General features: G+C 42.8%; 2 protein-coding genes across 4 annotated transcripts in view; one reads left to right on the top strand and one right to left on the bottom strand.

Moving 5' to 3' along the window:
• DENND4C (DENN domain containing 4C) overlaps positions 1-19,004 on the top strand; it is a 98,364-nt gene extending 79,360 nt beyond the window's left edge. Inside the window, exons 23-32 of one of the 2 annotated variants that reach the window (XM_008071288.2) lie at positions 2,483-2,660; positions 3,383-3,492; positions 3,799-3,974; positions 7,681-7,863; positions 8,951-9,146; positions 9,399-9,644; positions 11,172-11,289; positions 16,047-16,197; positions 17,981-18,045; positions 18,423-19,004. In XM_008071288.2, the coding sequence (XP_008069479.1) occupies positions 2,483-2,660; positions 3,383-3,492; positions 3,799-3,974; positions 7,681-7,863; positions 8,951-9,146; positions 9,399-9,644; positions 11,172-11,289; positions 16,047-16,197; positions 17,981-18,045; positions 18,423-18,559 (1,560 nt within the window). In that variant the 3' untranslated portion in view covers positions 18,560-19,004. The remainder of the gene's footprint in view (positions 1-2,482; positions 2,661-3,382; positions 3,493-3,798; positions 3,975-7,680; positions 7,864-8,950; positions 9,147-9,398; positions 9,645-11,171; positions 11,290-16,046; positions 16,198-17,980; positions 18,046-18,422) is intronic. The other variant, XM_021718864.1, reaches the window with a different exon arrangement.
• A 3,662-nt stretch (positions 19,005-22,666) lies between these two features.
• The window catches only part of RPS6 (ribosomal protein S6), a 33,504-nt gene continuing 28,426 nt past the window's right edge, over positions 22,667-27,744 (bottom strand). The window contains exons 1-6 of one of the 2 annotated variants that reach the window (XM_021718873.1): positions 26,938-26,988; positions 26,496-26,628; positions 25,424-25,634; positions 25,084-25,230; positions 22,898-23,055; positions 22,667-22,801 (exon numbers count right to left, since the gene is read on the bottom strand). In XM_021718873.1, the coding sequence (XP_021574548.1) occupies positions 22,706-22,801; positions 22,898-23,055; positions 25,084-25,230; positions 25,424-25,634; positions 26,496-26,540 (657 nt within the window). In that variant the 5' untranslated portion in view covers positions 26,541-26,628; positions 26,938-26,988 and the 3' untranslated portion in view covers positions 22,667-22,705. Of the gene's footprint in view, positions 22,802-22,897; positions 23,056-25,083; positions 25,231-25,423; positions 25,635-26,495; positions 26,629-26,937; positions 26,989-27,744 lie in introns of those variants that run through there. The other variant, XM_021718872.1, reaches the window with a different exon arrangement.

Consider the following 27,744-nt stretch of genomic DNA (forward strand, 5'->3'; position numbering starts at 1 on the left):
AATGATCAAGTCTTTTAAAAACTATTGTAAATAGAATTAATCACTGGATCTTTTTTATGAAAATGAGGGACATTTGCTTGTTTTGCAGAAAAAGTTAATTAAAATTCCACCTTATATTCAAAGAATGATATAGTACTTTAATCTGGTAGAAAAGACAGAGAGCTGGGTTGTTTGCTATTATTACTGTAACAGTATGTATTAGATACTTTTGAGATGTGCATGGTGGCTCAAACCTGTAATCCCAGTGACCCAGGAAGTTTAGGTGGGTGGATTGCTTGTGCCCAGAGGTTCAAGACTAGCATGGGTAACATAGCAAGATCCTTCTTGTAAAAAAAAAAAAAAAAGATGTTGTTATAAGCTGTATGTCTTTTATATAAGGATATATCCACACACATATGCATTTATTTAATTTTCATAGCAGCCTCATCAGGGTGGTACCATTGTTCGCCTAATTTTGTAAATGGTGTATGAAATTCAGAGATGTTAATTAGCTTCCCAAGATTATATAACTAGTGAGTAGCAAAACTAATATTTGAAGTCAAGGATATTGGCTGTAGGGTTCATGCTCTTATCTTAGCAGTATCTTGGGAGAACATATTGAAGAGCAATGTATCAAAAGAGGTTCAGGTTGGGAGCTGTCCAGAAAAAGCAAAGCAAGTGGTATCTAAATTGGGGTTTGAAGGATTTATAATTTTGAGGCCAGGCTTGGTGGCTCAGGCCTGTAATCCCAGCACTTCGGGAGGCTGAGGTGGGAGAATCACTTGAGCACAGGAGTTTGAGACCAGCCTAGGGAACATAGTGAGATGTCATCTCTACCAAAATATAAAGAAAATTAACTGGGCATGGTGGTGTGCTCCTGTAGTCCTAGCTACTTGAGAGGCTGAGGTGGTAGGATCACCTGAACCAAGGAGGTCGAGACTGCAGTGAGCCATGATTGTGCCACTGTACTCCAGCCTGGGCACATGTAATTTTTTTTTTTTTTTTCTGAGTTGGAGCCTCACTCTGTCACCCAGGCTGGAGTGCAGCGTTATGCTCACTTCTACTGGAGCCTCAATCTGCTGGGCTCAGGTGATCCTTCTACCTCAGCCTTCCAAGTAGCTGGATCCACAGGTGTGCACCACCACGCTCAGCTAGTTTTTTTTTTTATTGTAGAGATAAGGTCTCTCCAAGTTGCCCAGGCTGGTCTTGAACCCTTGGGTTCAGGCAGTTCTCTCACCTCAGCCTCCCAAATTGCTGGAATTATAGGCATGAGCCACTGCATCCAGCAGCAATTACTAACAATAATGAAGAACAACCGTGTTTAGAACTTTATTCATGTTTGTGTCTCTTAGTATTGATGCTTGTTATTCTGAATAATCAGATTCCTAGCTAAAATCCTCGTAACAACCTTATTTGAAAGGACTCATCATATTTTCAGGTGATATAATTAAAAATTAGAGAAGTTAAGTAATTCCTATAAGGTCACATACTCAATAAGTAATGGAAAGCCAAGATCACAATATGACTCAAAGCCCCTACTCTGCTTGTACTGGGATTCCTGATTCCATTGGAGACAGTGAGCTTCTAGAGTTCCTTTTATTTTATATTATTGAATATTGAGAGAGACAGGCCCCAGATGTACACCTGGGGCGCAACACGGTCTTCAGGCATTGTAGGCTGTGGCATGAATGTCTTAGATTGTGGAAGAGAATTTCTGAATAATAATGGTATGATTAAGATTTTTTTCTTTTTTGAGTTGGAGTCTTACTCTGTCGCCCAGGCTGGAGTGCAGTGGTACACTTACGGCCACTGCAGCCTCGACCTGCTGGGCTCTGGTGATCCTTCTGCCTCAGCCTTCTAAGTAGCTGGAACTACAGGTGCACACCACCACGCCTGGCTAATTTTTGTGATTTATTGTAGAGACGACGTCTCACCAAGTTGCCAATCTCGAACCCCCAGACTCAGGCAGTCCTCTCGCCTTGGCCTTCCAAAGTGCTGGGATGGCAGGCTGAGACACTGTGCCCATCCTATATGATTAAGATTTCATGGATTTTTTTTTTTTTGAGTTGGGGTCTCACTCTATCACCCAGACTGGAGTGCAGCAGCATAATTATAGCCTACTGCAGCCTCAACCTCCTGGGCTCAACCTCCTGGAATCCTCCCGCCTCGGCCTTCCAAGTAGCTGGGACTACAGACATGTGCCACCATGCCTGGGTAATATTTTTATTTATTTAATTTTTTTGTAGAGATGAGGTCTCACTGTATTGCCTTGGCTGGTCTCAAACCTCTAGGCTCAAGCAATCCTCTCACCTTGGCCTCCCTAATTACTGGGATTATAAGTGTGGGCCACCATGCCTGGCTCGCTTTCATGGTTTTGAAAAATACAGGGATGATGCTTTATTTAAAGATTATAGAGTTTAATTCTGAAAAGGGTAGAGTGAGTATATTTCCACTGAAGAAGGTGTTGTTTATGTATGTGGGATTTTATTCTTTTTAATTAAAGGAGGAAACTAACAGAGATTACAGCTTCCCAGCTGGCCTAGAAGAGCATATTCTGGGGGAGAATGTATTGCCTAATGCAAGTATCTCAGGGTTGGTCCCCAGTGAACTTACCCAGAGCAACACGAGTCTTGGCAGTAGCTGTAGTAGTGGAGATGTAGGAAAACTGCATTATCAAACAGGTATGAGGAAGATTGTCTTGTCTTCATTCAGTTTTTGCTTATTTTAATTTATATGTTTATAATTCCCTCCTCCCTGATAAACTCCTTTTGTTGGGAAGATTGATAGATTTTTTAATAATAGCCATACCATCTACTCTAATTTTATATAATCTATGAGTACTATAGTCATTCACTATGTTTATTTTTAATTATATATCTTTCTGGATTATATCATTAGTTCTCAAACTTTAGCATGCATCAGAATTCTCCAGGCAGTTTGTTTTAAAATATATGCAGATGTCTGAGCCTTTTGCTAAAACTTCTAAGATGGAATTTGTGGGATGGGGCCTTGGGAATGTGTATTTTTACGCAGTATCTCTGGATGAATCAAATGTATGCCACAGTTTCAGAATCCCTGGGCTGTATCATTGACATTTCTTAGCTTGGTGTTACTTTTTAAAATTATAATTCTGTTCTTTTTCTCTGACTTTTTATTATGAAAAATTTCGAATGTTATAAAAAGTTGAACAAATTGTACAATGAACAATTATGTATTTTCCACCTAGATTTAATTAGCTGTTGTTAACTTTATCCCTTTCTGTAAATGCATACATTTTTATACAAAACCATTTGAAAAAACATTGCAAACTTCTTGATACATCTTTCACAAACACTTTGGTACACGTTTTCAAAGACTAAGGACATTTTCTACCTAAGGTGTTGTGATGCTCATTCCTCTCTAGGTGAAGTTCCATTTCCAAGAGGCATGAAAGGGCAAGACTTTGAAAAATCAGACCATGGTTCTTCTCAAAATACCAGCATGTCTAGCATCTATCAGAATTGTGCGATGGAGGTAAAAGTTCTGACTCTGCCCATGACAAAGTGGCTGTACACACATTTTTATTTCAGAATGGCATCTAACAGGGTTCTAGGATGCCTTGGTGGACAGAATAATAAAATAAGTCATTTTGTTGAATTTGCTTGTTGTCTTATGTAAGCAAGACAGTGAGCTTCTAGTTGACCTGTAGAGTAATAGAACTGTTAATTCCAAATTTGATCGGTAGGATAAATAAAATCCTATGCTTATCTCAAGAGAGTAGCCTGTTAATTTTGATTTTTACCATAGAGGTTCTCAGTGTCTGCATTTTTCTGTCCTTAGGTTTTGATGTCAAGTTGTTCACAGTGTAGAGCCTGTGGAGCTTTAGTTTATGATGAAGAAATTATGGCTGGATGGACCGCAGATGACTCCAATTTGAATACAACCTGTCCGTTCTGTAAAAGCAACTTCTTGCCTCTTCTCAATATTGAGTTCAAAGACTTGAGAGGCTCTGCAAGGTCGGTATTGTCAAAGCTTCCTCAGGAGGTCACATCCCCCCAGAAGACATGACCGGTTGGGGTGGAGGAGAGAACTGTCCCTGGTGTGCTCCAGGCATGCCTCTCCTTTGTATTCCTCACCTTTGGTGTTTGAGTAGAAAACTCGAGTAATAGCCGGGCTTGGTGGCTCAGCCTGTAATCCCGTGTTTTGGGAGGCTGAAGTGAGTGGATTGCCTGAGCCCGCGGGTTCGAGGCCTGCCTGGGGAACTTGGCGAGACCTCATCTCTACAGTAAATCAAAAAATTAGCCGGGTGTGGTAGCGCGCGCCTGTAGTTCCAGCTAGTTGGAAGGCTGAGGCGGAAGGATCGCCGGAACCCAGCAGGTCGAGGCTGCAGTGGCCAGGAGCGGCCGCTGCACTCTAGTCTGGGTGACAGAGTGAGACTCCAACTCAAAAACTCGAGTAATGTGGGAGACTACTTTTCCATTTTATTTAAAGAAAGATTCTCAGTAGTAGTCAGTTCTTGGAACTAACCCTTATTTCTGGATAATCTGAAACTAGGGTTAGGCATTATTTTGAACCTTCTGCCTCAGTGACCTTAATTATGTGTTCTCTAGAAGAAAAAAGGGAAACAAAGGCTTTAACTCTTTGCCTAACTTGTTGGCACTTTTGTGTGTGTGTGTGTGTTGGAATCTCACTCCGTCGCCCAGGCTGCAGTGTGGTGGCACGCTTTTGACCACCCCGTGTGTGTGTGTGTGTGTGTGTGTGTGTGTGTGTGTTGGAATCTCACTCCGTCGCCCAGGCTGCAGTGTGGTGGCACGCTTTTGACCACCCCAGCATCAACCTACTGGGCTCCAGGGATCCTTCCACCTCAGCCTTCCAAGTAGCTGGAACTAAAGGTGCATGCCACCAAGCCTGGCTAATTTTTTGACTTATTGTAGAGATGAGGTCTCACCAAGTTGCCCAGGCTGGTCTCGAATCCATGGACTCAGGCAGTCCTTTTGCCTTGGGCTTCCAAAGTGCTGGCATTATAGGCTGAATTTTCTTGTTGTTTTTGTTAATACCATATTGCTTTTATCACTCTGTCTTTGTGCTATGTCTGGTAAGTAGGGCAAGTTCCTTCACTTAGATTTTTTTTTAACTTACTTTTTCTATAAATTCGTAAAATAAGTGTGAGTTTAAAAAAAATTCAAGGCCTGGCGTGGTGGCTCAAGCCTGTCATCCCAGCACTTTGGGAGGCCAAGATGAGAGGATTGCCTGAGTCCAGGGGTTTGAAACCAGCCTAGACAACTTGGTGAGACCTCATCTCTACAATAAATTAAAAAATTGGTTGGGTATGGTGGCATGCACCTGTAGTTCCAGATACTTGGAAGGCTCAGGCGGAAGGATCACCTAATCCCAGCAGGTCGAGGCTGTGGTGATCATGAGTGTGCCACTGCACTCTTGCCTGGGTGGCAGAATGAGACTTCAACTAAAAAATAAATAAATTCAGGGCCAGACATGGTGGCTCACGCCTATAATCCCAGCACTTTGGGAGGCTGAGGTGAGAGGATTGCCTGTGCTCACTCACGGGTTCAATACCAGCCTGGGCAACTTGGCAAAACCTCATCTCTACAATAAAACAAAAAATTAGCCAGGCGTGGTGGCATGTGCCTGTAGTTCCAGCTACTTGAAAGGCTGAGGCGGAAGGATCGCCTGAGCCCAGCAGGTCAAGGCTGAGGTGGCCATGAGTGTGCCACTGTGACCCCCAACCTGGGTCACAGAATGAGATTCCTACTCAAAAAAAAAAAAATTATAAAACAACAACAAAAACTGCTGAATACTAGTATGATGTGGGCAGGCGCATTCATAAACCAACCATCATGAAATGGGCAAACGTGGTGACAGAATCTAAAAATTCACTGAAGCCCAACGCATCCTCTCACAACGATGCTAGCTGATATACTGATGCCAGTGGGTTCCCAGAAGACTTACCTAGCAGGGGGAGCCTGTACCACAAGGGGCTCACCCTCCCAAAATATAATTCTGTGTTTTTTGGGCCTCCCCATATAACACAACGTAAAGATCTTTTACAGTGAACACGCATATATCTACCCACGTGCTTTCTTCAGTTTACGTTTTGCTATACTTGCTTTAACACCTGTCTGTTTGTCCCTCCATTAATGTATCTAAAACTTTTAATCATGTAAAAGTAAGACATAGATATTGATACATTTCTCCCTCCAAGACTTTAGTGTGTATATCATTAACTAGAGTTCAGTATTTGCAGTTTTATTTCCTTTTGAGGTAAATATATAGACAATAAAATTTATGAATCTTAAACATACCATTTGAAGAGTAAATGCATATATTTGTGCAAATCAAACCCTTACCAACAATTACCTTTACTTCAGAAAATTCTCTAATGTTCCTTGCAAGGTCCTTTCCTCACCCAGTCCTCCCTAGGGAGAAGGAGAAGATAAAATGGAAATAAAAGAATGAATAGAGAAGATAAGAAATGACAAGAATTCTGCGCATGGTGGTTCATGCTTATAATGCCAGCATTTTGGGAGGCAGAGGCGAGATAATTGCCTAAGCCTAGGGGTTGAAGACTAGCCTGGGCAACTTGGCGAGACCTCGTCTCTACAATAAATCAAAAAATTAACTGGGTGTGGTAGCACATGCTTATGGTTCCAGCTACTTGGAACGCTGAGGCAGGAGGACTGTCTGAGCTCAGCAGGTTGAGGCCACACTGGCCTGTGAGCATGCCACTGTACTCCAGTCTGGGTGACAGAGTGAGACTCTGACAAAAAGAAAAGGAAAAGACAAGATTGCTGGGTACGATGGCTTATGCCTGTAATCCCAGCACTTTGGGAAGTGGAGGCGAGAGGATTGCCTCACCTAATGGGTTTGAGACTAACCTGGGCAACTTGGCGAGACCTCGTCTCTATAATAAATCAAAAAAATTAGCTGGACATGTGGCACATGCCTGTACTTCCAGCTACTTGGAAGACTGAGGTGGCAGGATCACCTTAACTTAGGAGGTTGAGGCTGTGGTAGCTGTGAGCATGCCATTGCACTCCTTAACTCCAGCCTGGGCAGCAGAGTGAGACTGACTCAAAAAACACCAAAAAAACAAAAACAAAAACAAAACAAAACAAAGAGAAACAAATGATAAGATGGAGATGATTTTTTTTTTTTTTTTTGAGTCGGGCTCTCATTCTGTCATGTAGGCTAAAGTATGGCTCACCACAGCCTCAAACTCCTGGGTTCGGGCATTCTTCCCTAGTCAGCCTCCCAAAGTGTAGGGATTACAGGCATGAGCCACTGTGCTCAGTGAGATGGAGATTTATAAGTGAAAAAAAGAGGCATTATAAACAATCAGAGGTTAATATATCTTAAAATGCTGCTTTTGCTGTAGCTCTTCTTTTTTTTTTTTTTTTGACTTGGGAAATTAATAAAATCTTTTGCTTCCCCTCTTCTTCCATAGCTTTCCTTTCTGATTCTCAGAAACTGAAGGAACCTTATATTGAATTGCTCGAGACCTTTCGTTTGCAAAGGTTAGGATAGGCTGGGAAGAGAAAATGGGAGTAGGTTGGGACTGGGCAAGGAGAGAGCTTGTTTGTTTGAAATGGGCATTATTTCCCTTAGCTAACTCAGTGATTGTTTTCATCATAAGGTGAGTCTAAATATTTTGAAATTCAAAAGACTTTAGGATTTTAAAGCCTTTAAACATTGTTCTGTATTTAGCTTTTTCCTGAAACCAAGTACCTCTGGTGACAGTTTTCAAAGTGGAAGCATTCCATTGGCAAATGAGTCCTTGGAGCACAAACCTGTATCCAGTTTAGCAGAACCTGACCTGATCAACTTCATGGATTTCTCAAAACCTAACCAAACCATAACTGAAGAAGCAAGCTCTGCAGTTGAGCCAAGGTACCATAGGGTACAGAGAATTCTTTATAATCAATTGAGTACCCTTATAAAAATTCCATCTTTAAAGTTAACCTGACTTGTGAGGCATAAATTCTGGTATTTAAAAAAATGTAATCCTATCTTTTTTTTTTTGAGACAGAGTTTTACTTTGTCATCGAGGCTGGAGTGTAGTGGCATGACCACAGTTCACTGCAGCCTGAACTTCCTGGACTCAGGTGATCCTTCTGACTCAGCCTCCTGAGTAGCTGGGACTATAGGCACGCATCACCATAGCTGGCTAAGTTGTTAATTTTTTTTGTAGAGACAAGGTCTTACTATGTTGCCCAGGCTGGTCTTGAACTCCTGGACTTAGACATTTCTCCCGCCTCGGCCTCCCAAAGTGCTGGGATGACAGGCATGAGCCACTGTATCCAGCCCAATTAGCTTTTTGTTATCACATGGTGTGTAAATATCTAGTGAATGAATCTTATAAACCATTTTGAGCTGAGTTTAATGTTCTATAGTAATGTTTCACAAAAACGAACTTCTCAACAGTAACAAGTGTTTCCCATTTAGTGTAGTCTTTACCAGTTTCTAGAGAAGTATTCTCTTTCTGTGAAGTATATACATTATTCTTAAATATTGATTTAATCAAACCTTTATTGAGAGTCTATTGTGTGCTAAACATTATGCTAAGCACTAAAAATAAAAGGGTAAGTAAGATCTGGTCTCCATCCTTAGGTGGGTCATGGGCTTGTAGAGATTAGATACTTGTCAATGACTGTACTATACTTATTGCATGCAGTATACTTCTAGGTGATTTTGTTTAATAAAGGTGAAATCATAAAGCAACTGAATAGGCACTTTGTCTTTTTAAAATAATACCTGTTATCTACAGTATGTCTTCGTCCTACCCTTCACCAGAGCCATCCATTCCTTCCTGTTCTTCTGAACAGTTTTATAAAAACGTTTGAAGAAATTTAATTCCTAAGCGTGGTACTGATCCCCTGAGATATATTTAGTAGACTCAGGATTCATTGTAGAAATTGCTCTAGCTCTACAGATTTTCTACATGAACACAACATTTCTTCTCCATTTTTTTTTAAAGTGATGAAATAAAGAGAGCCAGTGGAGATGTCCAAACTCTGCAAATTTCACCTGTGGCTAATAGTTTATCAAAGCGAAATGTATCTTTGACTCGAAGTCACAGTGTTGGAGGTCCTTTGCAAAACATTGACTTTACTCAGCGACCGTTTCATGGCATTTCAACAGTCAGTCTTCCAAACAGTCTCCAGGAAGTTGTGGTATGTAACAACATTGTAATTATACTGGGTGTACATATACATATTTATTAGAATATTATATAATTCTTCTGTAGTTGATTTTTTTCTTTTTTAGGCTTTCATTCATTAGGATATTCTCCTGAGTGTAGCAGTGGTCCTGAAATAATTGATTTTAAAATAATAGATAGAGAAGTATAATCTCATTGGGAAGTGATCTTAGGCATACAGAATTAAACAGAAAATACTCACTTCCTTTTTGTTTTTATTTTTAAGGATCCTTTAGGGAAAAGGCCCAATCCTCCCCCCGTTTCTGTGCCTTACTTGAGTCCTCTAGTGCTTCGAAAAGAACTTGAATCTTTGCTGGAAAACGAAGGCGATCAGGTGATTCATACATCTTCTTTCATCAATCAACATCCAATCATTTTCTGGAACCTCGTTTGGTATTTCAGGCGGTTGGACCTTCCTAGTAACTTGCCAGGACTTATCCTCACATCTGAACATTGTAATGAAGGTGTACAGGTACCAACTTCTATGTTTATACCACATTGTTATTGGATGGGATGAGGCTTAGTTTGAGGCTCATGAAAGTATAGAATGGCAGTAGCTTAATGAGATAAGTTTCTTTCTTTCTTACTTAAAAGGCTGGATAAGTAGTGCTGGAATGGACAGTTCTAGGGACTTGAGATCCTATCTCTTTTGCTTAGCTGTGCATGAGCTCTATGTCCAAGTTCTACTTGTGGTCCAGGATGGCTGACTCTTCCTCCAAGCTATCATATCCACCTTCCTGCCAGCAGTAAGGAGAAAAATGAATGGAAAAGAGTATATTTCAAACTGTTTTATGCCCAGCTGAAATCTCACAGCAACCTTATTTGAAAGGACTCATATTATTCATATTTGATAGATGACATAATTAAAAGTTAGAGAAGTTAAGAAATTTCTGTAAGGTCACTTACTGAATAAGTGATGGAGGGCCAGGATCACGATCTGGCTGTCTGACTCGAAGCCTCTACTCTACTTTTACTGGGATTCCTGATTCCGTTGGAGATGGTGAGCTCCTATAGTTGCTTTATTTGATAATGTTGACTATTGAGAGACACTCAGTCACCAAATGTATGCCTGGGGTCTATACATTATAAACTCCAGTTTGACTATTTTACTTTGCTTTATATTTTATTTTATTTATTTTTGAGTCAGAGTCTCACTCTGTCACCCAGGCTGGAGTACAGTGGCATGCTCATGGCCACTGCAGCCTCAACCTGCTGGCCTGAGGCAATCCTTCTGCCTCAGTCTTCTAAGTAGCTGGAACTACAGGTGTGCACCACCACATCCAGCTAATATTTTAATTTATTGTAGAAGCAAGGCCTCACCTAGTTGCCAAGGCTGGTCTGAAACCTCTGGGATCAGGGAATCCTCTTGCCTCTGCCTCCCAAAATGCTGGGATTATAGGTGTGAGCCACTGGGCCTGGTATGACTCATTTGTTTTAAGTAATAGTAGATAAAACAGAATTATTTGAGAAACTGTGCCTCAGAAAATAACAAGAACATTTATCATCGAATAATAATTAAAAAATTAAAAATTAGGCTCAGGATTTTGAAAGAACTCATCTGTTTTATTTATTTATTTAAATTTATGTATGTATGTGTGTGTGTATTTATTTGTTGGTTTGTTTATTTATTTGAGTCGTAGTCTCACTCTGTCACCCAGGCTGGAGTGTAGTGGCACAATCACGGCCACCCCAGTGTTGACCTGGTGGGCTCAGGCAATCCTTCCGCTTCAGCTTCCCGAGTAGCTGGGACTACAGGCACACACCCCCATGTGTGGCTGATTTTTTTATTTATTGTAGAGATGAGGTCTCACTGTGTTGCCCAGTCTAGTCTCGATCTCCTGGGTTCGAGCAGTCTTCCTCCCTCAGCCTCCCAAAGTGCTGGGATTATAGGCGTGAGCCACCACACCTGGCCTCTCATCTGTTTTATTAATCAAGTTCTGCTAGATGTTGGTAGCGGTCATGCTTGGGATCCTAATACTTTCTGTTGATCTTTTTTTAGCTTCCTCTGTCATCTCTGTCCCAGGATAGCAAACTTGTGTACATTCAGCTGTTGTGGGATAACATCAACTTTCATCAGGAACCAGGAGAACCTCTGTATGTCTCGTGGAGGAACTTTAGTAAGTAAAATGGTGGTATCGACCATCCATACAGTAGAATACTATTCAGCAATAAAGAAGAATGGGCCACTGGGGGGGGGGTAGAATGAAACAGAATTAAATCAAGTTGACTTTCTCTAGAATTAAATGGACAAAAGCAAGCTATTTGGCTTCATTTTTAAAATGCTGATTAAGTCAAATTGAATTGCTATTAACTGTCACTGTACTGAGTTGAGCGATTTTTTGTGATTTCCCTGTCTCGAACACGGATGTTTTGGGAGCAGGTTCTGCGTGGCGGAAGGAGGTCTGTCAGCGTGGGGCCGCAGCTTCAGCTGCACTGACAAGTGCTGCCTAGTCTGGGGTTCCGGCTCTTCTCCCCAGCTCTTGTCTTTAACGGGAGGGTGAAGAGCTGTCCCTCCTGTATTCGGAAGCCTTGCGAATCAGCAAGAAAAATGCAAACAACCCAGAAGCAAAGCGAGCAAAGGGTTTCTTCTTGTTTGTGGGGCCCACTCAGTGGTGCGCTCACGGCTCGCCACAGCCTCAGCCTCGGTCTTTGGGACCCGGCCACTCTTCTGCCTGTCTCCTGAGGAGCTGGGGCTTCAGGTTCACGCCCCCACACCTGGCTGATGTTTCCATTTTCTGTAGAGAGGAGGTCTTGCTCTGCTGTCTGGACTGGTGTTGAACTGCTTGTCTCTCAAACAGTCCTCTTGCCTTGGACTCCCGAAGTGCAAGGCTTACAAGTGTGAGCCACCGTGCCTAGCCAAGTAATATTAATAGATGGCTCATGGAAAAAATGTTAAGTGGCTTACAAACTACATTAGTTTGCTAGGGCGGCCATAATAAAATACCATAGACTGAGTGGCTTTAGCAACAGAAATTAATTTTCCTCTAGTTTTGGAGGCTGGAATTCCAAAATCAAGTGCCAGCAGGTTTGCTGTCTTCTGAGGCCACTCTCCTTGGCTTACAGATGGCTTCCTTCTTATTTATCCTCTATCCTCACGTAACTCTTTTTTTTTTTTTAGCTTGGAAAATATAGTTTATTTAGAAAGTAAATTGGGGAGACGGAGAAAGAAAAAGGGAAGATTCATCTCTCCAAAATAGAGGAGGGGGCTAAAGCTAGGAAACACAGCCTGACCATAGCTCAGAGAGCCACGTGCCACAGCAGAGTTTACCAAAGCAATAGACACGTAACTCTTTTAAAAAGTTTTTTTTTTTAACGATTTTAACAACTGTAAGTATACAGGTGGGTTTTGGTTATATACATATATCGTATAGTGGTAAAGAAATCTGGGCTCTAAGTGTCCCAGTCACCCACACTAGTGCACATTGTTTCTGGTAGGTGGTTTTTCATCCCTCACCCCTTCCCACCTTCCTCCTTCTGAGACTCCAGTGTCTTTTATACCAGCCTTGGAAAGGCAGGTTGCCAGCATTTCTCATCATTCCGTTTCTTGATCACAGAGGCGAAAATCCAGGTACATGTGGCCAAGAAGTGGGGCTCAATTCTTCCACTAGCCCTCACTCATAAGGCAAAGGCTCTACTAGGTCCCAAATTTTTCTCACTGTAGCTCTCTCATAGGGCAGAGATTTCATGCCAGGAGAGGCAAGCTGAAAAGGCCAGAGGCTGTCACCTCTGTCTAACACCCTGCTCATAAAGCTGGAGGAGTGTCACTGAGAGAAGGGCTGCTGTTCCCAGGACCAGCTCCAGAGCAGTGACAGAGATTTCACCCAGGGGAGAGTCAGGCCCTAAGAACAGAACACTCTGAAACTCTCCCTAAAGGAGATGACTTCATTTGGAACAGAGTGTGGAGGACATCAAGCCTGAGAACACTCTCTCAAATAGTGGAGATTTTAGTAAGAAAGCTGGTATTACCCTAATACAAAAATCAAACAAAGATATCACACAAACAAAAATTACAAATCAATTATCAGTTTTTAATGTATACATTAAACTCTTCAACAAAATAACAGCAAACTGAATCCAACAATATGTAAAAAGAATTTTACACCATGACTAAATGGGATTTATCTCAGACACCCAGTTTCAGTTTAATATTTGAAAATCAATTAGTTAATATACCGTATCAATAAAGTAAAGACAGAATTCACATTTAGGCACAGCCAAAGCGTTTGACAAAGTCCATCACCCTTTGTTTAAAATACTCAACAAGCTTGGAATAGAAAAGAACTTTCTCAACTTGACAATGGGCATCTGTGAAAATCCACAATTGATGTCATACTTAATGGTAAAAGAGTATATACTTTCCCTGTAAGTACAGGAAAAAGATAAGGGTGACTACTTATGCCATTTCTGTTTACATTATACTGGAGGTTCGGCTAGAGAATTTAGGCAACAAAATAAAAGGCATCCTCGGTGGCTCAGCCTGTAATCCCGCGCCTTGGGAGGCTGAGGTGAGTGGACTGCCAGAGCTCGCGGGTTCGAGACCCGCCTGGGCAACTTGGTGAGACCTCATCGCTACAATAAATCAAAAAATTAGCTGGGTGCGGTAGCGTGCGCCTGTAGTTCCAGCTACTCGGAAAGCTGAGGCGGAAGGATCGCCAGAGTCCACCAGGTCGAGGCTGCGGTGGCCAGGAGCGGCCACTGCACTCCAGTCTGGGCGACAGAGTGAGACTCCAACTCAAAAAAAAAAAAAGAAGACCTCGAATCAAAATCCATAGCAGCCAGTATTTCCTGTTGTTACTGTTAACAGAGAACTTTACTGTTTCTCTGGTTGAACACAAACAAAGTATTGCTAGTTGCCTTTATTTAGGAGCTATGTTATATGAAAAATACAACATTACTTAAGACAGGCACTTTGAAAATGAGGCTGACCGAGGAACTCTTGGTTACATATTCCCATCTCATGTTTATATGAATGTAATTGAAGTCATATGGGTCCTGAAAGTATCTGCATCATTGATGTTTTCCCTTTTTTTAGGCCACGCACATCGGTTAAATTTGTATATTCATGTTAGCACAATTCAACTCCATCCTACCACTGAAACACTTTGTTTTGTTTTCTTTCTGTCAACATGGAGTCTTAACTATGTTGTCCAAGCTGGTCTCAAACTCCTGGGTTCAAATGATCCGCTCTCATCAGCCTCCCAAGTAGCCGGGACCATAGGAATGTGCCACTGCATCCAACTTAAAACACTTTTATAATCCATGAAAATCTGTATAAATGTTTGTTCTTAATAATTCTAGAATTACTTTTGTATTAATTAGTGTTAGACTCGGCTATATTTAATATGAAACAACAGAGGCTTAACAGGTAAAGATTATTCTCTCACATGAAGTTATGAACTACATATTGTACACCATAAGTAAATACAATTTCTATTCGTCAATTAAAAAGTAAAATTAGCCAGGCTCGGTGGCTCAGCCTGTAATCCCACACTTTGGGAGGCCGAGGTGAGTGGATTACCTGAGCCCGCGGGTTCGAGACCCACCTGGGGTAACTTGGCGAGACCTCATCTCTACAATAAATCAAAAATCAGCCGGGCATGGTAGCGTGCGCCTGTAGTTCCAGCTACTTGGAAGCTGAGGCAGAAGGATCACCGGAGCCCAGCAGATCGAGGCTGCAGTGGCCACTGTACTCCAGTCTGGGTGCCAGAGTGAGACTCCAACTCAAAAAAAAAAAGTAAAATTAGGCCAGGTGCAGTGGTTCATGCCTGTAATCCTAGCGCTTTGGGAGGCCAAGGTAGGAGGATCGCTTGAAGCCAGGAGTTCAAGACTAGCCTGGGCAATATATTAAGAATGTCTCTACAAAAATAAATTAGCCGAGGATGGGGGTCTACACCTATAGTCACAGCTACTCTGGAGGATGAGCTGGGAGGATTGCTTGAGCCCAGGAATTCGAGGTTACTGTCAACTGTGATCACACCACTGCGTTCCAGACTGGGCGACAGAGTGAGACACTATCTCAAAAAGTAAATAAGCACTAGCTGGGCATTGTGGCGCATGCCTATAGTCCCAGCTACTTGAAAGGCTGAGACGGAAGGATCGCCTGAGACCAGCAGGTTGAGGCTGCAGTGGCCATGAGCATGCCACTGCATTCCAGCCTGGATGACAGAGTGAGTCTCCAACTCAAAGAAAAAATAAGGAAGGAAAAGTTAAGTAGCACAGTGGCTCACACCTATAATCGCAGCACTTTGGGAAACAGAGGTGAGAGGATTGCTTGAGTACAGGGGTTTGAGACCAGCTTGCTCAACTTGGGGAAACCTTGTCTCTACAGTAAACCAAAAAATTAACTGGGCGTGGTGGCACACACGGCATGGTTACAGCTATGTGGAAAGTTGAGGCAGAAGGATCACCCGAGCCCAGCAGGTCGAGGCTGCAGTGACCGTGAGCATGCCAGTGCACTCCAACCTGAGTGACAGAGTGAGACTCTGACTCAAAAACAAACAAATAAATAAAATAAGTTGTGTATTAGACAGCCTAGGATTGGTAGGCAACTCCTCTGTCTTCAGGAATCCAGGTTCCTTCTGTTGTATCTTTACTGATAGTAGAGATTGCTTATGGTCACAAGATGGCTGCCAGAGTAGAAGCCATCACGTCTCAGCCTCAGGCAGAAAACTTCAGTTGGGGGAGAGGGGCAGAGGGACAAGTCTATCTGAAAGGAGCAGAAAAAAATGTTTTAAGCTGGGTATGTAACTGCCACATGATTTTATTAGTAGGGGGAGTTGATATTGAATAAATAAGTATTAAATGCCACAGTTCTGGAAAACAAAAACTTTAATAATAATTTGGAAAAACCTATTTGCTGTATTCTTATTGTTAGATTCTGAAAAGAAGTCCTCTCTCCTGTCAGAGGAACAACAAGCAACAAGCACTTTAGTAGAAACCATCAGGCAGAGTATTCAGAATAATGATGTTCTTAAACCTATCAACTTACTTTCACAACAAATGAAGCCGGACTTGAAAAGACAAAGGTAATAATCCAGGATTTTTTTTTGGTGCTACTTGATAATTTTATGGTTTAAAAAAACAATTTTACTTGAAAACACATCTCTAGCTGTAAAAGAAATACATACTCACTGCAAAACATCTGATTGTTTTTAAAAGTGCTACCCAAAAGCTTGCATTCATACTTGAGCACAAACCTGTAATTAAAGCATCTGTCCAGGGGAATAGATTATGTTGTAAGAAGGTAATTCATTGGTGTCTCAGGTGACTTTCCTTTGGAAACTGCTGCAGTCCACTGGAAAACACCTGTGCATGTGTCATCCTTGAGAAACATGCATACTACTTACTCGTGCCCTGTGGTCCCCACACAGCTTTCTCCGGTGAATGTAAATAATATGAGATTAGGAGCAGGAACATGGTAGGAAAGGGATAGAAACCATGAGCTACAAAGGCTGTGGAGCTGTCCTGACCCTCTTGCTGTTGGCTGCTGACATGCTGGGATAAACAGAAGTGAGTCTTGTGGGGCAGAATCAATTATATGAACATGACTAATGTTTCCAGGGTCCCCTCATCTTCAGTTATCTTTGAAGACAATCTCAGAGGTGACAGGGCAAGAATTGATAGTGAAGATGGATGAGTCCACTTGTAATCTCAGCACTTCACGTAGAGATGACCTTCACAGTCTAAAGAGTAAGGCCGGGTGCTGTGGCTCACGCCTGTAACCCCAGCACTTTGGCAGGCTGAGGTGAGAGGATTGCCTGAAAAACTTGGATTGCCAAGACCAGCCTGGGCAACTCTCTACAATAAATAAAAAAAATTAACTGTAGTGTCACGTGCCTGTAATTCCAGCTACTTGGAAAGCTGAGGTGGAAGGATCACCTGAGTCCAGCAGGTCAAGGCTGCAGTGGCCGTGAGCATGCCACTGCACTCCAGCCTGAGTGACAGAGTGAGACTCTAACTCAAAAAAAAAAAAAGAGTGGGTTGCTTCAAGCATCTGTAGTTTAAGGGCAGGAAAGTAATATTAGAAATGTCTTATTACCGCTTCTGAGGCTTCCAAAGGATGTTATGTGAAGAGAATCAGCATTACCTCCTAATTTTTTCTGTGAAAATCAGTTCATTTCTTAACGTTTTCCTGTTCTCTTTATTATTTTTTACTAGTTTATTTCCTCTAATTTTACCAGTCTTATTCCAGTGACCATATTTTCTCCCCAAGATCCTCTTCTTTTTAACAACTGAGTCATGGAGCTCATTCTCAATGCTTCATTTGTGACATTTTTATGTTCACAAACCAAATAAAGGTGATTTGTCCTTTTCTGTTTGGTTATATAGTTAAGAAACCATACCACCTTTCACACTGTTTAGGGGTTTTAGATCCTTAACTTATGCAGAAATTAATCTGTTACTTTGTCGAGTGGCAAAAAGTGAGAGAAGACTCTGCTTTTATAAATTTTAATTAGAGTTAAAATTTACGTATTACTTATTGTCAAAAAATTAATTATAATAAAGATAAAACCGCTTTTAATTATAATTGGTGTGAAGCTTTATGCCCACTTTTTTCAAAATCTTTTAAATTTGGAATAGATTCACAGGAAGTTGCAAAAATAGTAGAGTTCAGTGTACCCTTCACTCAGCTTCCTCCAAAGATGACATCTCATGTAACTATACTGTAATATCAAAACCAAGACATTGACATAGGTACATTACTGATAACTACAGAACTTAATATTTTCACCATTTAAAAAAACGCATCTGTGTATATGTATTTTATGCTATTTGCCCATTAACTTTTAAAATATGTTTGTTTTATAGGAGTTTATACAGAGAAATCCTCTTCTTATCATTAGTGTCTCTTGGAAGAGAGAATATTGATATTGGTAAGTTGGTTAATGAGGGATTGCTAAAGGAAGTTCTTAGCTTTATTTTCTAAAGTAATTTTTTAAAAATTGTAGCTAGTATGTGTAAATACTTTACTCACCTTTAAAAAAAGATTTCTGTCTTTAAATATGTAGTTTGACTCTACCATTTTTAAGTGAATGGTGTTTTTTATTAACAAATTAAAAAAATTTTTTATTTTAAGGATGTGGGGTACAATTTGGGGTTAGGCATATAAATGTTCATTATGCAGGTGCCCTTGTTGATGAGGTATGCCTCCCCCCCTCCCCGGCAGTGTCCCACTACTGCTAAACCTGTTCCCCCCAACAAATTTTATTTATTAACAAATTGCAGCTGCATTTTTGAAAATTTCTTTCAGAGGCTTTTGACAATGAATATGGAGTTGCATACAATAATCTGTCTTCAGAGATTCTTGAGAAGTTGCAGAAGATCGATGCTCCACCAAGTGTCAGTGTGGAGTGGTGCAGGAAGTGTTTTGGAGCACCTCTCATTTAAATGAAGAGACTCGCTGGAATTTTGAAACATAGCGCTAGGGAATAGGTTCAGTCTGGAAACAGTCAAGGGTTTTTCCAAATCCTAAGAACTGGTGAAAACCGAAATGCGGTAACTCTTGGGGACAATATATAATAAATGGTAATTCATTCTGAATCATCTTGACATGTAAAATACCTTTTAATTACCCAGGGTTTGCTGACATTGAAGATTTTCAACTCCTGAACTGTTTCTCTGCTTCTGCTGAAAACTACTTTGATATTCCTCAGTATTTGTAATAGTTTGGTAGAAATAATGAGAAAAACCATCTTCATTCTAGGTATTGTTTATATTTGAAGCTATTGAGTTTAGGGAGTGGCACATTAAACTTGCCTGACCCACCAGGTGCAGTGGCTCACACTTGTAATCCCAGCACTTGGGAGGCAGAGGCAAGAGGATTGCCTGAGCCCAGGGGTTCAAGACCAGCCTAGGCAACTTGGTGAGACCTTGTCTCTACAGTGAATTAAAAAATTAGCCAAGTGTGGTGGTGCATGCCTGTGGTTCCAGCTACTTGGATGACTGAAGCAGAAGAATCACCTGAGCCCAGCAGGTCGAGGCTGCAGTGGCCGGGAGCGTGCCACTGCATTCCAGCCTGGGTGACAAAATGAGACTCTTGCTCAGAAAACAAACAAAAAACTTGCCTGATCCCCCAAATGAAATATCTTCTAAGAGCAACGTATTTTGTGTATGTGTGTATATGTGTGGGGCTGTGTAGGGTATTTGTACATACAACCATATTCTAAGTGTATATTTATTAAAATTATCCTAGGTTGCATGTTGCAATACAATCTTCAAAAAGAGTTTCATTGACTATTAAATAAATGACGACCACTAAACTTGTGGTAGTCATTAATCTCAAAATCACCTAAATGTCTGATGACAACTGCCTTCCCTCTGACTTTAAATTTAATATATACCTTTACCTTTCATGTAGTATCTTGCTTAATGGATTGTATCTTGAATATCCAATTACTTCCATCCTCTTCCCAATACCTTTTTAATATGCAAAAGCTGTAAAATTGAGCCAATCATGAGATAGTTAAAATGAAATCTAATCAGCTTCTTAATGATTTACAAATTTAATCAGAACATGCTTAAAATGCTACAGCATACATCATTGGACCTGAAATCTTTGTTCAGGCACATAAATTGTTGGTAATGGTCACTTTTTAAAACCTGTGGGAAAAACTTGCACTGCACAGAGTCTTATTGTTGTATAATATTTAGGTTTGTATGTTTGTGAGTAAAAATATGTATCTGTAAATACTGTTTTTTTAGATTGAAATCAAACGTGAGTTTGTTGCCCGGTTTAAGGAAATCATGATCTTTCATGCCTCACTTTGACATTTATCATGCCTTTTTTATCCCTTAAGTGACGGCACGTCTTTGTAATCTCAGCTACTTGGGAGGCTGAGGCGGAGGGATCACCTGAGCCCAGGAGGTCAAGGCTGTGGTGAGCTGTGATCATGCCACTGCACTCAAGCCTGGGTGACAGAGTGAGACTCAAAATATAGATATATCCCTTAAGGACAGTAAGTTTGCCTTAACTCTACATGGTTTTTAAAAGGGCCAGTGGTTCTATCTGTGCATTTACAATAATTCTGCAATTGATACACACAAAAATTACTTCCATGTGGTAGAGTAACAGCACAACCCTCCCTTGTATTTGATGTAACCTTTAAAAATTAGTTATTAGCTTGGCATGGAGGCTCAAGCCTATAATCCCAGCACTTTGGGAGGCGGAGGCGAGAGGATTGCTTGAGCTCAGGGGTTCAAGACCAGCCTGAGCAATATGGAGAGACCTCGTTTCTACAGTAAATCAAAAAATTAGCCGGGCGTGGTAGCGCGCGCCTGTAGTTCCAGCTGCTTGGAAGGTTGAGGATCACCTGAACCCAGTAGGTCAAGGCTGTGGTGGCCGTGAGTGTGCCACTGCACTCCAACCTGGGCGACAGAGTGAGACTGACTCAAAAATATGAAAATTATAGTCCTAGTCTTTCAACATTTCAGGGTTCATCTGACCTATGCAGAATGTGTCTGTATTGTGAAAATGCTAAGTGAAACAACTTGTCAGAAATTATGTACAATTTTCATTACTTCAAAATGGATCTTTTTGCACTGTCTCGAGAGTATATATTTTTGCAGCTCAAGATTAGGTACTAGTTTTAATAAACACTTACTGACCCAACAATAAAGTTTGGAGTTATCTTGCATATGACAAATTGAGGTTGAATAAAATGAAAAATTCTTAAGTTTGCTGTGCTTGTCTGTTACATTAAGCCGCTTAAAACTTGAACTGGAAAAGCTGTGATCTTTAGAATCTCAGTATTTTTTTCCTTTTCTTCACTGTAGTCTTTATAACTTATCAGAACACTTCCTGTGTAATAAAAAAAAATCTGTAATGAGCATCTCCTAACGTGTAAATGTGGGCCTATCAAATTGTAACCTTTCTAGTAACATTTTAAAACAACTTTTATCGATTATACTTGAAAACATTAGCCTGCTGCTGCCATTTAGATATTGTAACTTATTTCTTGTATTGCTTAAAGGTTTTTTCCAACACACACCACAGAAAGGGCACTGCTAGTCACAGAAAAATTATTCTATTGAGAAATGCCTAGAATAACTTGTAGCACTGTGTGAAACTTGAATCCTAGTAACTTCTAAAAGCAATCTTTCAAATTAGTCCAGACTTAGCATTATTTTATATTGGTTTGGGGTTTGATATTTAGTACATTCTGTTGAGCACCATCTGAATGACTTGTCAGATTTCTAAGCTTGCAGTCTTAGAAAGCCACATCTACACGTGTCCAAGTTTTGTGGCTCCGCTCCTTAAAGTCAAGAAAGCAGGATGGTTCTCTTGTGCATCACCACCAACCAGATACTAGTTAAGACAAAACTCTGGGTCATACACCAGATTTGTCTTGTGGATGTGATCAGCTATTTTTGCCTTGGGTAAAATGCTGAATTTCCTCTTTGCTATCACCCGGAGCTTCTTAGTAATGCAAAATGTGGAATCCCACTCATGACAGCATGCCTTTTAGCCAGACTCCCAGTGATTGATTCACACGTGCATTTTGATTGTAAATTTTGCTTTAGGCTCTACACATGTTGAAGCAATTTTAAGTGTTTACACATATACTAACTTCAGCAAGTAAGGAGATCGCAGATTGCACCACTTCAGCCTTATGTGCCTTCCTTTAATGATCCTAATATCGTTAATGTTACAGGCTGTGGTTACTACAGAAGCCATGGTACAAGAGAAAAAATATACTGTCTTTGTACATTTTTCACTGATGCAAGAGTGCCTGAGTCAACTCCTTTTCAGTGTATAAAATCACATCAAAGCACAAATAATTCACTGGAGTTGAAAAGCTTTGTTACTAGAATAAACTTGCACTGGTTTAAAAAGTTTTGAAGTGTTTAAAAATGGTATCCATTAAAACTATGCCTTAACCAGTCATCCTTTTAAAAAAGTGATAAATGTCCATCTTCACAAAGGCACTTTTCATGTATTAAATTGTGTACAAATGTTTTTAAAAGCTCTATTTCTCAAAATAAACTGTATGAATGATTGGAAGTCTTAAGTCGTTCATTTCCCCTACATCGTCCCATGTCTTTCTGAAGAGGCAGACAGATGTCTTTATATGAAAAACTCTATCCTGACTGCCACAGAATCCTTAGTCCAATCTTGTCCAACAGCGAATTGCTGTATATATGCCCCATTTTCTTTTTTTGAGTTGGAGTCTCACTCTTGCTCAGGCTGGAGTGCAGTGGCCGCTCCCGGCCACCGCAGCCTCCACCTGCTGGGCTCCTTCCGCCTCAGCCTTCCAAGTAGCTGGAATTACGGGCGTGCTACCACACCCGGCTCAGTTTTTGATTTGTTGTAGACATGAGGTCTTGCTAAGTTGCCCAGGCGGGTCTCGAACCCGCAGGCTCAGGCAATTCACTCACCTCAGCCTCCCAAAGCACGGGATTACAGGCTGAGCCACCGAGCCCGGCTTATATGCCCCCATTTTTATGACCTTCTCTCCATAGATATCATTTTACAGCAATAAAAAGTCAATAAAGGCATGAGGTTCTGATCTTATTTATTTGTTACTCAAGAAAATCTCATTTTTGACTAGACTCAGACTTGGAAGTAGAAGCTCGCAGAGAGGACAGCCTGCGCCTCTTGGCAATCTGCTCCTGGCGTTTTTCTTTGGCCTCCTAAGGAAAACAAAAAAAGCATGTTAAGGTCTGGGTTAAAGATGCAAACCACGGCAAGGGCTGCCTCCCTCCTCCCCACTGTCACCTTAGTCTCACCTTCATTCTCTTGGCCAAAAGTTTAGCATATTCTGCAGCCTCTTCCTTATTTTTCTTAGTACGCTGTTTCTTCAGAGCAATACGCCGGCGTTTGTGTTGCAGGACACGCGGAGTGACAAGTCGCTGAATCTTGGGTGCTTTGGTCCTAGGTTTCTTACCTAAAAATTATCAAATGAATCATTTACAATAATGCCCTAGTTCATTAAGATCCACATCCGCACTTTAGAAACAGGCTGGGTGTGGCGGCTCATGCCTGTAATCCCAACTTTTGGGAGGCTGAGGCAGTAAGACTACTTGGACCCAGGAGTTTGAGACCAGCCTGGGTGACAGAGTGAGACCCCAACTCAAAACCAAGAACACCATCATAAATAGATAGATGTAGGGTAATCCTGTCAATAGCATCTATAAAAACTTATGAGGCCTTTTAAAGAAAACATCTAAAAAATGGCTTCAATACTGTGAAAAATCCATAAAGCCTAATTATTGTCAAAATATAAGGAAAACTGAATTCCTGAAAATTATCCAGGCTAACGTCACGTGTTTTACAAAAGCACAGTAGCATCATTTTTAAAATGACGAAAACGGGAAACGACATAAAGCACCATCTGCATCCTCCTGCCACGCTTTGAAGTACAGGCCTGATTTATGCCTGCACCTGTATTTCCCATGACAGTTCCTGTCACTTAGGGGCCACCACCACTAACCTCACAATGTGGCATGTCCATATTTTTAGCCATTCTGATTTGTACTCCAAAACTGATTATGGATTACAGATCTGCTTTGAAGCATAAGCCCTTTTCCACATGTATTCACTTTAGTTTATGGACACTGTGTGTCAGTTAATAATTCAGATAAATATTGTAATATTAAACGCTCAGTTGTTCAAGTTCTGGTAAGATGCTGAATAAACCACTTCCGCTAGACAAGACGGATCTTAGAAACACCTGTCAAACAGACCAAACTTTTGTTACCCTGATTGTATATCCAGGTGTGATGATGCGAAAATGCCAGTGACATTTTTTGCAATGCAGCTTTCATGAGGTAAGAATTTCTCAAATCCTCAGCACCTGAAATAGTACCTGGCACGTAGCAGATGTGCAAATATTTGCCAACAAGCAACTTAATGAGCATATACTATACGCCACAGTATGTAATACCAGTCCTGAAAACCAAAATCTAAATTCTTTCACATCTTGTCAGGAAAACCCGGCCTAAGCTGACATGCTATTTATTTAAAACCAACTACTCATACATTCCACTACAGAACTGTTAGCTGTAAACCTCACCCAGTGATGTTTATGTTGCTCAATAAGCAACATACGAATATAAATTCTTAAAAGGCAAAACACCAAAACCCCAAACACCTGCTCTCTAATATTTTGGGTAACGTTCTTCTAACTTCAAATTCTCACAGCTCTTACTATCGTTATCCCTATCCCAGATGAGGAACAGGGCCACAAATTAAAGCAGTTTTAGTAGATGAAGCATGCATTTCTTTTCTAAGCCAAAATATGGTAATTTAGCCCTCTGAAATGAAAATTCGAAAAGCGCAATGATCAGATCAGTCCCACAATTCTCTATCATGTGACTCCCAAACCCAATAGCAATGAACTTAAGTCTGGTAAATTACCTTTGCATAAATGTATACATCAATGACTCATAGTTTCATCACTACGCATGGGGCGCCAGATGATATTCAAAGATTTAATACCAGCTGGGTATCTCCCCGTATCTTCCTAAAAACTCAAGACTAAGCCGGGCTCGGTGGCTCAGCCTGTAATCCCGCGCCTTTGGGAGGCTGAGGTGAGTGGATTGCCTGAGCCCGCGGGTTCGAGACCCGCCCGGGCAACTTGGCGAGACCTCATCTCTACAATAAATCAAAAAAAAAAATTAGCTGGGTGTGGTAGTGCGCGCCTGTAATTCCAGCTACTCGGAAGGCTGAGGCGGAAGGATCGCCGGAGCCCAGCAGGCGAGGCTGCGGTGGCTGGGAGCGGCCACTGCACTCCAGTCTGGGTGACAGAGTGAGACTCCAACTCAAAAAAAAACACAAAACAAAAACAAAACTCAAGACTAGGTAAACAGTGCTAATGTTCCAATGGGACAGATTTATTTTCTAATATGCACACGCAATGCTAGCAACAAATGACTAAAATTAAGCAAGCCCAATATTGCATAGTCCCTCCTACCTTCTTTGTTTAGGGGCTTTCTTACAACATACTGGCGGACATCATCTTCTTTAGAGAGATTGAAGAGTTTGCGGATCCTGCTAGCCCTTTTGGGCCCCAGTCGACGAGGCACCGTGGTGTCAGTCAGTCCAGGAATATCCTTCTCTCCTTCCGAGACAAATGAACAAAGGTATTTCAATTCAACAAATTTCTTGCAATTAGAATTCTAAATTAAAATGTTTGTGTTGAATTGATGGTAAAGCAGCAAGTCCATTGGTCAAAGTGTGGATTCCGCAAATGGACAAGCATTTGGAGGAGCTGCTTTCAGTCGATTTCAACAACGTTGAACTTTAACCCTCACCTTTTTTTACAATAACCAAGTTGAGAACGCTCAGATTGGCATCCACAATGCAACCCCGGACAGATTTGCGCTTTCTTTCTCCAGTTCTCCTTGGTCTATAACAGGAATGCCCCTTACTCAGCAGCAGGCGGACACGGCCATGGGTCAAGACACCCTGCTTCATGGGGAAACCTTGTTTATCGTTCCCGCCACTGATTCGGACCACGTAACCCTGCAACAAAGGAAGATTTGTTAGTATTTCTATTCTGAGTTTACACAGTACAGGACTGCGGCCTTATGAACCCCATCGCCATTCGAGGGAGTATAGCTAATACCAAACTGAGCTTAACGAATATTTTTCTCTCGTCACCATGCTCTCCTTGCCAGTTTGCCAAGTTCAACGTCTTTCATCCAAGCCCCCTTTCTCACTTACCTTTCATGAGAAAAGCATTCCAGGAAACCCACACATCAAAAAGCAACAATCAAAAGTCACCCTTCCTGGCACTTTCACCTAACTCTCTGGGGAGTGACTAACAACACAGCCTGTCGGTGCGGCGGCTCACACCTGTCACCCCAGCACTTTGGGAGGCAGAGACCAGAGGATTGCCTGAGCCCAGGGCTCTAGACCAGCCCGGGCAACTTGGCAAGACCTGCCTCTACAATGAATCAAATAACTAGCCGGGCATGGGGGCGCACGCCTGTAGTTCCAGCTACTTGGAAGGCTGAGGCGGAAGGATCACCCGAGCCCAGCAGACCAAGGCTGCGGTGGCCGTGAGCGTGCCACTGCCCTCCAGCCCGGTCGACAGAGGGAGACGGGGACTCAAAGAAAGCAAGAATAAAAAAGCTGACTGCTGACATCTGCCGAGCTCAGGATGCAGCCAAGAGCTACGTTCCTGGAAACCGTACGTGTGTTTTCGAGCTTTCCCCGCGCGGCCTTTCCAGGGACAGCCCTGTACAAAGCGGCCTTCAGAGGAACTTCCCACGGCCGGAAGGCAGAACTCGGGGCCCGAACCCCACTGCAAATGCCAACTGCCAACGGCGCTTCCCGCTGTCCCCTGAAGAGCAGCGACAACCCGACCCCCGCCGCTGCTACCTTCCACTCGTCACCCAGGGAGTCCGCGGCAACTTCCGTGGCCATGCGCTTCTCGTAGAAGCTACGGAGCTTGCGTTCATCGTCCACCTCGATGAGTTTCTGGCAGCCGGTGGCCGGGAAGGAGATATTCAGCCTCCCAGCAGCCAGGGTCAAGAGCCGCGCGGCAGACCCACCGCAGGACTGGGCAGCGCGCCCGCATCCGTCCCGGCTGGGCGCGAGGACGCTGCCATGGCGCGCCCGGCCCGGCGCGGCTCCAGCCGCAATCGTCCGCCATCCGCTCGACTCAGGCGCGCCGGCCCCAGGCGGACTAGTGTTTCCCCTGCTTCAGACCCTTCTCCACCTACAGCCGGGGTCTTGGAGTGCCGGGACTGTGGCAACGTCGCGTTCTGGCACCCGATGCACGTTCCCCAGGCGTAGTACAACACCCGCCACCACCGCCTACCTTCATCTTGAAGCAGCTGACGGACTCCCGGGCGCCACGAAAAAGAGGCCCGACTTCCGCTTAGCCCCGGTCACATAGGCGCTTCCAGTTCTCGCGAGGCGTGCAGACGCTGGGGTTGGCGGAAGTGAGCACCGGCAGGCGGTACTTCCGGGGGCGAAGTTAATCGGCGGCGGGACTTGAGCTCCGCCGCCTGCGGACGTGCTGTTACCTTGGTGTCGGAGGTCTGGTGAGGCGAGCCCACTTTTAAAAAATAATTTCTTTTCTCTCTTCTGAACCAGGGTCTCGCAGTGTCACCCAGGCCGTAGGTCAGTGGCACGATCACTGCTCGCCGCAGCCTCGACTTCCTGGGCTCGGGATCCTCCCGTCTCCGCCTGCCGGGTAGCTGGGACTACGGGCGCGTGCCCCCACTCCGGGCTGGCTTTTCGATTTACGGTAGAGACGGGATCGCCCCAAGTTGCCCAGACCGGTCTCAAACCCCGAGCTCAAGCGGTCCTCCGGCCTCGGCCTCCCGGCGCGAGCCCCCGTTGAGCCCTGAGGGCTAGCCTCTTCCCTGTCTCCCCCGCGCCCACCGGGCCTGGGGCCGGGCCCAGCTCAGTCCTCGACACCCTGCATCGGATGGCACCCAAGGAGCAGGGCTGGCCCGGAGGCGGGCTTCCCCGGCCGTGGGGCTCCGCTCCAAGATGCCCAGCTCGAGAGCGTGTCCTCCTCTGTGCTCTGAGATTCACAGCCGGTTGTCGCGAAGGCCACGGTCTGTTTCTCCCTGAGATGCCGCTCATCCACCTGGCTTGTCCAGCCGCTCTGCCTTCT

Source organism: Carlito syrichta, unplaced genomic scaffold (genome assembly GCF_000164805.1).
Source record: "Carlito syrichta isolate Samal-C Ts95f unplaced genomic scaffold, Tarsius_syrichta-2.0.1 Scaffold113135, whole genome shotgun sequence".
NCBI classification, from domain to species: domain Eukaryota; kingdom Metazoa; phylum Chordata; class Mammalia; order Primates; family Tarsiidae; genus Carlito; species Carlito syrichta.